Source organism: Tursiops truncatus, chromosome 14, assembly GCF_011762595.2.
Source record: "Tursiops truncatus isolate mTurTru1 chromosome 14, mTurTru1.mat.Y, whole genome shotgun sequence".
Classification (NCBI taxonomy): Eukaryota; Metazoa; Chordata; class Mammalia; order Artiodactyla; family Delphinidae; genus Tursiops; species Tursiops truncatus.
Window position 1 is genome coordinate 27,561,000 of NC_047047.1, and position 13,100 is coordinate 27,574,099.

The 13,100-nt window shown below is 35.1% G+C and overlaps 1 protein-coding gene across 13 annotated transcripts in view; it reads left to right on the forward strand.

The window, feature by feature from the left end:
• The window catches only part of EXOC6B (exocyst complex component 6B), a 710,711-nt gene that overhangs the window by 77,222 nt on the left and 620,389 nt on the right, over positions 1–13,100 (forward strand). For 12 of the 13 annotated variants that reach the window (XR_012325650.1, XR_012325649.1, XM_033838288.2 and 9 more), the window contains 2 exons: positions 7,759–7,924; positions 12,060–12,107. Coding sequence is in view for 10 of the 13 variants with exons in the window: in XM_073791255.1 (XP_073647356.1) it covers positions 7,759–7,924; positions 12,060–12,107 (214 nt within the window). In the remaining 3 variants the exon portion in view is untranslated. Of the gene's footprint in view, positions 1–7,758; positions 7,925–12,059; positions 12,108–13,100 lie in introns of those variants that run through there. The other variant, XM_033838294.2, reaches the window with a different exon arrangement.

The window sequence follows — 13,100 nt, forward strand, 5'->3', positions numbered from 1 at the left end:
ATGTGATGTTGGCAAGTCTGGTTCTTTCTCAGAAAATCAGAAAAGTATGTGCGTGTGTGTTTGTTTCATGCATGTGTGTGTGTATCACAGATGCATACATATAGCATACACACTATATAACATACATATATGTGTATATAATGTGTACTTATGTAGATACATACATACTATACACAACATACACATTTACAAATGACGTCACATTTATTATAGTTTGATTTAGTGATTCTGGGAAACTTGGCTGGTCTAATTTTGTTAGACCCACATTAAATCTACATGCATAAGGAGACCAGGACTATTCACTTAAGTGTTTCTAATACCTGTCCCCCATTGGTTTGTTTTTCTGTGTGAATACCTTTATGATCGCTGTCACTGGAACCATAATGATAATTTTAAGTGTGGAGAATCTGAAGCATTTCTTCAATTAATAGGCAGTCTTTTACAATATTTTCATAGCTCTTCAGAGCAATTATTTAAATTAAATACTTAAATCTTTTGTAAAGGATCTTGAAGAGTTCTACTAACATACACTAGATTCAGACACATTATGATGGTGGTGGATAGTAAGTGAATCAGTAGTTTCATTTTGTTCTAGCTTTACCTGTTTAAGTGTTAAACTTGACACTTTGAATTCCATGCAGTGAAACTGGAGCTAATCTACCAGTGTTAATTATAACCCTGTATATACCAACCGTATTAGATTCAATCAGTATCACCAGGCTGTAGATGGAGTATTTCTTTTATTTGGCAGTAGCATCTGAAACCCAACTTTTAGCTGTCAGATTTTATGACCACCACTGAAAGCTGCAATGAAATAAATCTTATTGCACTTAATGCAAATTGATACAGAGGCCAAGATGAAGCCACTAACATATCTTGTAGTGCTTTTGTGTCTTCAGTTGCTTATGCTGATTAATTGTTCTAACAGTGTGACATTATCATGGTAGTAGTTAGAGCAGTCTTCATATCCTTAATTTGGAGTTTTCTTGCTTTCGTTAGTTTATTTCCTAATAGTCTGTTGTTGATTTGACTGATGTTTTGTGACAAGGTCCCCTTCTCCACTTTCCTGTGCTATTTAACCAATACCTGGGTTTTAGTAGGCTCTTTGGCTAGGTGCCATTTGAAACTTCTCTACCCTGTTTTTATCCCTTTGAAAATAGCCATCCTGGAAGTGTGGGGTTCCCTTCCTGCCTTGAGGGAGAGTTCCATCACAACTTTTGGTTGCGTGGGCTATCTTAGTGAAGCCAGTTGGATACCTTGGTATTTGCAAAGTGGGAAAAGGATTTGAATGTATTTGGTCTCCTGTGGCAGTACAAAAACATTTGGGTGTAGTCTTCAGCTTAGACTTCATCAATTAGCATATGCTTCCCCTGTCATGGATGGTGATATACAGTGATCTACTTTCACATTTTGCACTCAGAGCATCCAAATTACCATAGTAAGGTCTGAATTAAGTTGATAGACAAACTGAAGTAAGGAAGGGAAGGGGACTTTAAAATCCTCTTGACCTCCTGCAGTTTCTCTTTCAACATCCTGCTCAAATCTGTTTTTCTACTTTATTTTTAACTTTTGGAATAAACAGAAATACTAATGATGCTTTTATGGAGCTTAATAAGAAGAAAATGTTTCAGGACTAAAACCATGACAGAAGTTAAAAAACATATATATGAAAAAGAAAAGAACAAAAATTCTGGAATTTTTTCTTGGACTAATCAAAAACAAAAGCAAAATGTTCAGTCTTTTGTGTCTTGAAGTTCTCCTTGGTTCTGAAAACATCTCAACAGATAAACTGTGTTTGATATGATACTCTTTTGCATCCATCTTTGAGGCAGTCAGAAACCCACATGTTAGTTTCCTACCCTTACTTCTCTTTCTCTATCTTTAGCATACATGGAGGATCTCCTCTGCGCCAGGCTCTGTGCTATAAGCTGGAGATAAAATGGGTAAGACACAGTCTCAACACACAGGAGATTAACATTTTGGTGTGGGGAAACTGACAAGTGAATGGGTAATCAGAATATAGTTAAATAGATTCTGTGATGGCATTAATAACAAAGGAGGAACACATAACAGAGTCTATGTGATTAGAGAAGGTTTCCAGAAAAAGTAAGGTGCAAGCTGAGATTTGAAGAGTGGATTGAGAGTTAACTCTTAACTAAGAAGAAAACCAGAAAGAGCAGTCTAGGTCCTGGAAACAGGATTCCTTAGCCATGTTTAGACTTTGACTGGTTGCTGGTTGTTTCTTTGATTTGCCTGCTACCTTTGAAGAATGAACAGTGTTGTGCATTTAGGATACTTTGTTTTGAAAGTAGCAGACTATTGAGACAAAGTGGAAATAGGAAGTTTCCCTTAAAATAGGAAATTTATTAATGCACATAACATGAAGGCTGGAGATAGGACTGTTTCAGGATTGGCTCATCATCAAGGACCCAGTTGTTTTCCATCTTTCCCCTTTGCAATCCTCAGATTATTGGCAATATCTCCTCTCTTCTCAGGATGGTTGCTTCATCCCTAAGCATTGTATAGGACAATGTCCAAAGTAGGAAAAGCAGTTTCTTTTCCTGCATCCTTCAGGAAAGAAACCTTTCCTTGGATCCTCACTTCCAAAATTCCCTTTACTTCCATCAGTGACTTGTGTCATCTGTTAATTGGTCACTGACAAGGGGAATGGAATTACCATGATTGGTCTAAATTAGTATTTACCCCTTGCGGTAGGATGGAAAGGTGAAATACCAGAACAAATTGGAACTCTTCCAGCAGGAAGAATAGAATAGCTGTTGTGTAGGCACAACTGCTAGGGAGCAAACTCATCATAAAGTGTGTGTGTGTGTGTGTGTGTGTGTGTGTGTGTGTGTGTGTCTTTTAAAAAACCACTTAGCTTTGTGTCAGGCTTCATATTGCATTAGTTTTTCCTGTTTTCTTTGGGAGTCAGGCCCAGGTGTATCAGTAACAAGCAATATAATTTTGATTAAGGCATTTAACTTTTCTTGGCTTCAGTTTCCTCCATTGTACAATAAAAGCTTTGTATTCCATCCCCGAGACCTCTTTCAACTCTAACGTTTTAGGGGTCCATGTGACTTTCTTACTTTCCTTTGCTCTAAAAGGAGACAGACTGATGTACTACAGAGAACACTTTCTAGCTGTGTGGATTTGGCAAATTACTTCATCTTCTTGGGTTTTAAGTTCCTCAGTTATAAAATGGGAATAATGTCTAATTTATAAGGTGCCTAGGATTTAAATGAGATAACACATGCTCATTACATTATTTATTTATTTTCTCTTTTGACAGATTGGAGCTGATGTTAAGTTCTTGCAAGTGATATAATCCTGTAATGATTCAGTACTTGGGAATCATAAATATTTTTGTTGAATAGAATTCCTGAAGTGTTTTATAAATTAAAATCTCTCTCTTAATCTAGGTGGAATGTTTAGAAGTATGTGTCAGATATGGACACTAGGGTAAAACATTTTACTTTTTGCAAAAACCTGTGGTTTACTTGGGATTTTTTGGAAATTAGACTCCACAAGGCAGCATTTATGTAGTTGAGTAAAAATTTAGGCTATTAAAAGTTGCTAGTTTCCAAACATATCTTATTGTTTACATTTCACTAGGTACCAGAATATTCTTTGGATTATCACAAATAATTAAACCAGTGGTGCAGTTTATTTTGTAGTCTTGTTTAATTGTGACATACCTATGGCACACATGTCAAAAGCATATGACTGTTTTCAAGATCCTGCTTTCTATTAGAAACGGATGTTTAAACATTAGAGTACTTTATGTAAAATATCATTTAATGACAAGTTATAAGACTTTGGCTAGCAAGTATTATAGAATATAGTTTTTAGATTTTTAAGCAGCCTCTCTTTGCTTGGTCACATCAAATTTAAGTTTCAAAGCATGTTGGAAATGGGCCATCACTAGATGGCAGTCTTTCTCCAGTTTAATCCATTTATTGTGGGGGAGGGAGATAACTGTTCAGGTGCAATGTTGATTACCAATATTAGGTTAATTTCAGGAGATCTATGACTTTTCCAGAATTTAAGACTTGTTTATTTTTGTTTTTAGCATTTTATATCTGATAGCTGGTTAGCACTAAGTCTGAGATACAGGTGAAATGCTGATGTGAGTTGAACTGTTAGGTACTAATTATAGTTGCCTTTTCCTGTTAGGCAGTTTGAAACAAAACCTTTAAATCAGTGGTTTTTAACCCTTTGATAACCAGATGAAAACTGTGGATGTTTTCCTTAAAAATTACACATATGTGCTTCTGCTTATACACATAAAATCTGGAAATTGTGGTTTTCCAGATGCATACTCATGGAACACAGGTTAATTAAATATAGTCCAAAACTCCTGTTTTAGATGTGTGGGTTTTACATTTTATTCTAACTTTTAAAATTCTCAAGATATTCAGGAGATTCACTATAAATCTTTCATGTTATTCAACATTATTATAATTGAAGAGACTATTAGAATCATAAAGACCCTAAAATAGGAGAAACAGGTGGGGCCTAGTGATAAGGATGTAGAAAATTCATTAACTTGTTTTGAACTACCTCTTTACACTGTTCTGAAAAATGTATGATCTTTACATTATTGCTGACTGGACTTGAAAGTGGAAGTGAATTGCAGAAATTTAGAGCTAGGCTGATGCTAAAGAGGATTTCTAATTGATTGCTTCCTATTTTCTAATGAGAAAGCTGAGGGTGAGAGAGATTAACTGAATTGACCAAAGACTCATAGCTAGTTAATTACATTGCTAAACACCAAGGCCATGCAGTCAGGCAGCAAAAATCCACTCTTCCTTTCTTTGATTTATACTTTTTTTTTTATAGAAAGTTCAGGGAGCTAGGATAAATTATGAATTTCTTAGCTATGAGATTTTCTTCTCCTTGAGGTTATCTTTTGTCATATTAATGTAGATCTTTGGAGGGAGAAAAATAAAAAGTTTTACATTGTAGAAGGAAGTATACTTACTACCTAACTTAAAAGTATTAATGGGTCAAGATATAACTGAATTTGAAACCAAGAGGCTTGTCTCAGTATTGAATAATAATCTTCTTATGCCATTTAGACTGATGAATTTTCCGTGGTTATTCCTCTTCTTCAAATGGCAAGGAATACTGGTGCCTTTACCTGGAAATCTTTCTTTTCCTTTCCTTTGGAAGGGGAAAAGTTATGTTTTTTTTGAGGTTAGTTGAAATGTCAATAGTAGATTCTGTCTTGTGTTTCCCAATAGCTCTTCTAGGCAAGTGGTTATGCTATAGTATGTCTTAGTTGTCAAAGCCGGGATTGTTTATAATTTATTTGAAGATCTTGTCCCTTTATTTGAAATGAAGGAGAATGAATCTGGATTGCTCTGGTTTTTCTGAAGTAAGTGTTCAGAATTCTTCCCGGAATCCAAACTTGTATATATATTTTCTATGGTTACTGCTTGAGTTCTGGGTAGTGGAAGTGATCTGCTGAGGAGTGGGTGCTCTCTTATCCACAGGACCAGGGTGGTGATCTGGTACCTACAAATGATTATAGAACCAGAAAATGTTGGTAATGAGCAAATGTATATTTGTTGAATAAATACCAGAGATCAAAGTGTTCTTAGAGATAATGTTATTTATTTACTCAATGAACGTTTACTCACTGCCTATTACCTGTCTGGCACTGTTGTAGAGGTACAGTGGTGAATTGGCAGACAAAGTTCTTGCCCCGGAGTTTACAATCTAATTGGGATGGGTTGGGGGGAAGATAGATAACAAACTATGGATGATGAGAAGGAGAAAGTTGCTTGAAGATATAGGGGGTGAGTGTTACTAGCCTAAGAACAGTAAAAACAAAATTCTTGAGGCAGGAAGAGGCTAAAAAAAACTCCTCTGTAGCAGGAGCATAGAGGATGGAGGAAGGCAAGGTTAGGGGGTGGGACCTAGAGAGAAGCAAGGTTAGAGAGCTAATCAGAGGTTAGATTATGTGGTATGTTATAGGCCGTGGTAAGGATTTGTGATTTTTATTCCTTTTGTAAAGAGAACGAATTGGAGCGATTTAAGCATGAGGCTACATCTGAACTATTGCTTCATAAAGACCATTTTTACTGCTGTGTGGAGAGTATCTGCATTGGGACAGGGAGTAGAGGGGATGAAGAGTGCAGAACGGAGACTTTTACTTTTAGGAGGCTATTGCATTGATCCAGTGTGCCAATGATACAGGTTTAGACTAGGGTTTTAGTGGAAATGGAGGGATGGTGGTCAATTTTAAGATATGTTTTGGAGGTTGAGTTGTCAGGACTTACTAATGGATTGGATGGGGTGTATGATGGAAAGAGGTAAATGAGGAGTGATTCCTGGATTTGCATTTTTGACTTGGGCAACTGGATAGTACCATTAGCTGAGATGGGGTAGCTGAGTGGTGGGGAGCATCAGGTTTGGGAGTGGAGATAGTTTGGTGATAGATGATTTTCTTGTTTTTCTATGTTAAAATTTGAGATGGCTTTTGAAAATCCAATTGGAGTTGTTAAATTATAGCTGGGTATTTGAGTCTAGTGCTCAGAATTGAAGGTACAGATTAGGAAGTCTACCACTGTAATAGATAGTATTATAAAGACATGGGATTAGCTGGCATTTCTTGGTGAGAGGGCATAGGTAGGGAAGAGAAGAGCTTTTACGAATATTTAGAAAAAGAATAGAGGAGGAGGAGCCCAGGACGGAGATTGAGAAGGCATGTCAGTAAAAGGATGAAAATCTCTTAGTGTGGTATCATTGAAGTCTAGAGAAAATGGTGTTTTAAGAAGGAAGGTATATTTAAACCATAACAAATGCTGCCTTTAGGTACAGTAGGATGGATGCTAACTAATGGGGGTTGAGGAAGTAGAAAGAAGTTTTGCTGGGAAGGGGAGCAGAGAAATGAGATGGTAGCTGGAGGGAAATGTGTAGGTAAGGACAGGTTTCTTAAAGTCATGTTTAAATAGCCATGAGAATGACTTAGTGGAGTGGGAGAAATATATAATACAGGATAGGGATAAAAGGGAATAACTGCAGGAGTAAAGTTCTTAGAGACAACAAGAATGACTGTAGATAAGAGCTTGAAATACTTTTTCCATTGTTATAGGAGGGTGGACAGAATAGGAGTTTCAGATGTAAGTAGGTTGGTTGAGGAGAGGAATTTTTTTTTCCTGTGAAGTGCAGCTGAGAGCCAGAGAGAGGGTAGACATTTGAGGAGAGGAGAAGTAAGGTTTTCACACATTTTGGAGACTACAAAGTGATTTTTTGGTGGTGGTATTTGGCGGGATAATTTCATTATTTTTAACTGGTGTCTGGCTGCCCAATTTAAATTTGTCGTAAGATAGCTAAACTGAGTCTAGCAGCACAGTTACGTGATTTCTCTCCAGCAGTGTCAGGTTCTTGGGTATAATCTTGGAGTAAATGTATAGTTGGGTTTATCCAAAATTAAGTTTTTCTAGATTAGTTTAATTGAGAAAGAAAGGTACGGAGGAATTGTAATTCAGTCCTTTCATTTTATGATGAGAATTCTGTGATGGATACTGTCAAACACTTACATATTTTTCAGTAAATAAGGAAACAAAATTTTGGATTTTCCTAAAAAAAATACTCATCTAGCATTGGGGCAACATTAATACAATTGGATTACTCTGTGGTTTATGTAACTTAAATACCTGATTTCCAAATAAATTTGCTTCTGGGTTTGTAATTCTGTTTCTCTTTCTTAGCTGTAAATCTGGTATAATCTCCATGCCATTTTTTTAAAAGGTCTGTCTATGATGGTGAGGAACATGGACGATTCATGGAGAAGCTTGAAACTCGCATCCGCAATCATGACCGAGAAATTGAGAAAATGTGTAACTTTCATTACCAGGGCTTTGTGGACTCTATAACGGAACTGCTGAAAGTAAGAGGAGAAGCCCAGAAACTCAAAGTAAGGAGACTCTAAGACTTGTTTCTCTCTGTCTTGGGGTTTTGATGAACATTAAGAGTGGGGAATACATTGCAGGTGACATATTTGTACTAAACATTTTTGAATAGTAAGAAAGGAGTTTATACTGCAACATAGATAACTGGGATTATGGCTTTTAGCTGGAAAGGATACTGTTTTAAGTTAAAATTTATTTGGGATAACTATGTGTGGATGAGAACCAATGACAAGAATCAGTTTCTTTCACACAGAAACTCGGTTGACTCTTCATGTCATCTGTCTGCTTCCTTGCTAGATGAAAGCCATCACTATTGGATGACAGAATTGCAAGGCATGGCTGTAGAAGTCTTCGCAGCAAGGCAATCTGAGCCAAAGGAAATATAAAATTAGTGTTAGTTGGGGAATGTCTTCTACCAAAGCATGAAGGTTCTTTCTTGATATGACAGATTTAAGTTCAGGAAAGAGGCTAGCTATATTGGTTTTGTCCCTGGCATAGCAAATTCACGTATCTTGGGTAACTGACTTTGATACAGAAATATTACTGTATTTGATTATGGGATGCTGTCCTAGTGCCCATTGTTACATAATAAACAATATATACCATATTATCTTTATAAAATTTCCAAAATTTTGAAGTCCAAAACACATTGGGTCCCAAGATTTCAGATAAGAGTTTATGGACCTGTACAACAACTATCCAATCATCATAAGAAATATAATATTGCCAACAAAATTAAATCTCTCTTTTCTATCCTTCTCAGTGACTCTCTCCACCCTCCCCTCCAAAAGTAACAACTCTTCTGATTTGTTCTTAATGTTCTTTAATGCTTAACTATTTTAACTGAAATTAACTTAGATTCCTTTCTCAGTCAATGTACCAAATTTAATTTCAGATGAACTAAAGAGTTAAATGTAAAAAAACCATAGAGGAACTAGTAGAAAATATAGATGAATATTTATGTGATTTTTAGGAGTGAGGGATACATTTCTAAACACAGTTCCTAAGCCAGAAAGAAAATATTGATAGGTACGACAACATTAAAATGAAAGAACTTTCTACGTAGAAGTTAAAAATGTAAAGGTAAATAATAAATAAAAATATTTACAAATACACATGACAAATGATTGATATCCTAACATAGAAAAAGCCTACAAATTAATAGGAAAAATATGAACACTCTAATAGAAAACTGAGAAATACATGTTAATATACAGTTTACATAAGAAGAAATATAAGGGGACTCTACAATTTAGAATTAAAGGAATGCAAATTTAAACAATAAAGTGCCACCTAATAAAATGACAAATATGAAACAAATATTAAGATTGGAGATGATACCTATCAACCTGGGAATGCCTGGTTGGAATGTAGACTGTTACAACTTTTAAGGAGAGCAATTTTATTTATCAATACTAAAAACACCACATAGTTTTAAGATTTATTCTACAGCTACAGGTGCATGTACAGAGATGTTCATGTGTTTTTTTTTTAATGACTAAAACTTTAAGATGTCCCTGAAAGTGGTGTACTAGAGGATTAGTAAAATAAATCATGGTATATCCATTTAAAAGAGTAATAAACTACAATATATTGTAGAAGGATATCTGACATGGGAAAGCATTAGAAATGTTTGCTTAATGTATAAAGCAGATTAAAAAGTATGAACAATTTGATTCCATTTAAAAAGTTATACTGAGTTTTGGGGGGCTGAAAAGCGTCAGATGGACAGAAGTATCTGAAATATGTGAAAACAAAGATAGGGCTTCTGCCAGGAGCTGTGTGTGCTGTTTGTCCTCACTCAGCCATCCCAGCTTCCCATCCATCTTCACCTTGGGCTGTTCTTGATGCCTGTATTCCAAAACCTCTCCCTCTGCTCCTTGGGCTCTTTGTCCATGATGGGCAACGGGGTGCTCTGTGTCTGGTTACTGAAGTAGTCATGTGGTTAAGTACCTGAATATTGCCCATAATGCTCACCATTAACACCTGGGAGACTCTGCTCTAGGGGACATCCATTCAACCTGTGTTAAGAGCCTATGGAACTTAGAAATTCTTGAACTTGAGAAAAGAGTTTAGAAAATGGAAAAGGTTAAGTATTACCTACTGTCAGTACTATTTGAACATAACAATGAAAAATCCTACTCTCTCTAGGATGTCCATTATTTCTTTTGATTCACAGTATGTATGTTGGTACATGTGTGTGTATATATACACACATACATATATATGTTCTCTGAAGCAACAAGTAGCATCCTAGACAGGCAGTATAGATTTCCTCCCATTGTTATGTTCAAATAGTATTGAAATAGTAATTACCTTTCTTATCAGAAGCTTTGGTTAGGCTCCTATGGATGTTTTAGAACTCTGGTTTGCATGAAATCAATTTAGTGGGCCATGATCAGTATTTTTAATAAAAATTGAAATAGAATAAAAAAGGAAGCAACGAAGTGTATTACATGCAGTAAGTCCAAACATTGTTTCTTAAAAATTTTGTTTCTCTGTGTGTGTGTGTGCACGCGTCTGCATTCCCTATACTTGTGTACTGGGTTGCAATGTAAAATATATTTCTTACAATGAGTTTGAGGTAAAAAAATTTTCAGAAATGGTAAACAAGTTATTTTAGTAGAAACAGCAATGCTGAATTTAGTAGTATTTATGGAAGGTTGAATTTCTTGAAATCTGTTTATGTGAAAAAAAATCTATTCTTGAACAATGATCACTCAAGGCAACCCACCCCATTTTTATTCACATCGCTTAAAAGCTTTTTCTTGTATTGAGCTGATATTAATCCCATTTTTGAATAACATTCATTTATTGGTTTGAATAATAAACTTTTCAATCTCACTTATTCTAGACCAAGGATCAACAAGCTATATCTTGAGGCCAAATCCAGCTTGCCTCCTAATTTTGTAATAAAGTTTTATTGGAACACAGCAATGCCCATTCATTTATGTTATGTTTATGGCTGCATTTTTGCTACAATGGCAGTGCATGTGGTAATCTGCTCAGAAAGTGATAGTCCAGGTATAGTGTATAGTGTATAGTTTAGGGCAAAGTTTTCAAAGGTGTGTTCCTGAAAAACTAGTTTCTTAAGATGATCCTCAATAAAAGGATGTTACATAAAATAAGTTGGAAAACACTGTATGATATCTCCTTGGGCTTCAGGAAGTCCTGAATAAACTAACCTGTTTAGTGGTATTTCCCATACATATCGATGTGTGTGTGTGTGTGTGTGTGTGTGTGTGTGTGTGTGTGTGTGTATGTACAGAGTGCAGAGTACCTTTTAACTACCATTTCTTGGTGTTCCAAGAGACATAATAGGAAATGCTGGGTTAAGGTAGTGTCTTAAAAGCGTAAGGAGTCGCAGTTATTGGTGGAAGTATGGAAAGCTTCTATTAAAGAAAGCTTTAGAAGTTAATGTTGCTCATATTTTGATAATGTTTAAGAAAGTGAGGAAATTACTATTCTATATACTTAATTTTTTTATATCAGTTGATTCTTCAAAAGTGGCTACCAAAATAAGTGGTGCCAGTTCCTTTAAATTATGAACTGTACCTAATTTTAAAGCTTGTTCACCTGATTTTGACTGTGTGATCGAGAGATTAATTTAGAAAAATGGGAATGTGGAAGTGTTAGAAACTATTAAGAATTAATAATCCAAAAAATTAAGATAAAAGGTTTTCTAAAATTAGATAAGTAGAAATATTTGACCTGAGTTAAAAAGTTCAATTTATACTCAAGTTTTCCAGGAATACATTGGTGAAGTGAGGACTATCTATGAAAAAATTTGTTCTTTGTACACATAGTAGAGATGGTAAGGTTCTTTGTGGGTTATTTTTTCTATTATATTTTTTCTTTCCTTTCGAAATGAAAGTGTGATCTTTAGTTATGTTATTTTAGTTTGTAATATTTCAAACTGAACATATTTTTTAGTAATTTTTTTATTGTTCAAAAGGTCATACAAATGTTCAGTAGAAAAGTTGATATAATTTCATCCCAAGAGAACACCACTAAACCAAAATGTGGTGGAATATGGAAACAATCTGAATACCTATTCTTAGTCTTTTCATTTAAAATTTTGATCTTATCCAACTATTATCTAAGTGTTTTTTATGAGTTTAAATTGTCTTCTCTCCACAGAATCAAGTGACGGATACTAATAGAAAACTACAACATGAGGGAAAGGAAGTAAGGCCAGTTTACCTTTTGAAAAAATCTTTTCTGTTTCCTGTCATTCTCTTTGATAACTGTGTTCTTGATTTAGTGGCTTGTAAGACCATAAGCAGCATGTTGGAGGAACTTGGACATTATCTTTGCTTCTCCTAATGTTTATCTGAAGTAAATGAATATAGCACTAGAAAGCTTAATGAGAGTATGTAGCCGCCTTCCTTAGCTGTGTTTTTAAATCACTTGAGTAGTCATAATATGGCCAATGCTGTTTCCTCTGCCTGGAATGTTCTTTCCCACATGTTTACCTACTTCAGACTTTTGCTCCTCACATGTTACCTCCTTCATGAGGCCTTTTCTAACCACCTTATTTAGAATTGCAGTCTCACGTTCACGCCATGTATTCTTTTTATCTTTCCTGCTTTATTTTTCTCCATTGCACCTATCATGCTTTGGTATTATACAGTTTTCCTTATATGTTTGTTTTTTGTTTGTCTCTTTCCATTAGAAATTAAGCTCCATGAGGTCAGGATTTTTTTTTTTTTTTTAACTGCATTGCCATATCCCCTCTACCTGCCTAAACAGTGACTGGCACAACATGAATATGCATAAGTATTTGTTTAAAAAAAAAAAGAATCTTTGATTCTGTTAATTGATATACTCACCATTTAAATCATCATAGTTTATAAGATTATTTTACATCCATTTTCTCACTTAATCCTCATGACAGACCTATGACAAGGTCAGGACTGGTATTATCACTACTTTATTGATTAGGAAACTAAAACAGATGATTTGCTAAAGTTTACATAGTAATTGGAAGGCTGGGACTAAAACCCAAGTTTTCTGACTTACAGTCTATTACCGTTCTCTGTATCATATACCTTCCTCATTGCCTAATACTTACTTAATGTTTAATTTTAATAATCTTTAAGATTAGCCTTTGATTGTCTTATCAGTAACTTAATCAGGACCATTCCCTTTTTTCTTTTTTGCGTAGTATCTAAGTAGATA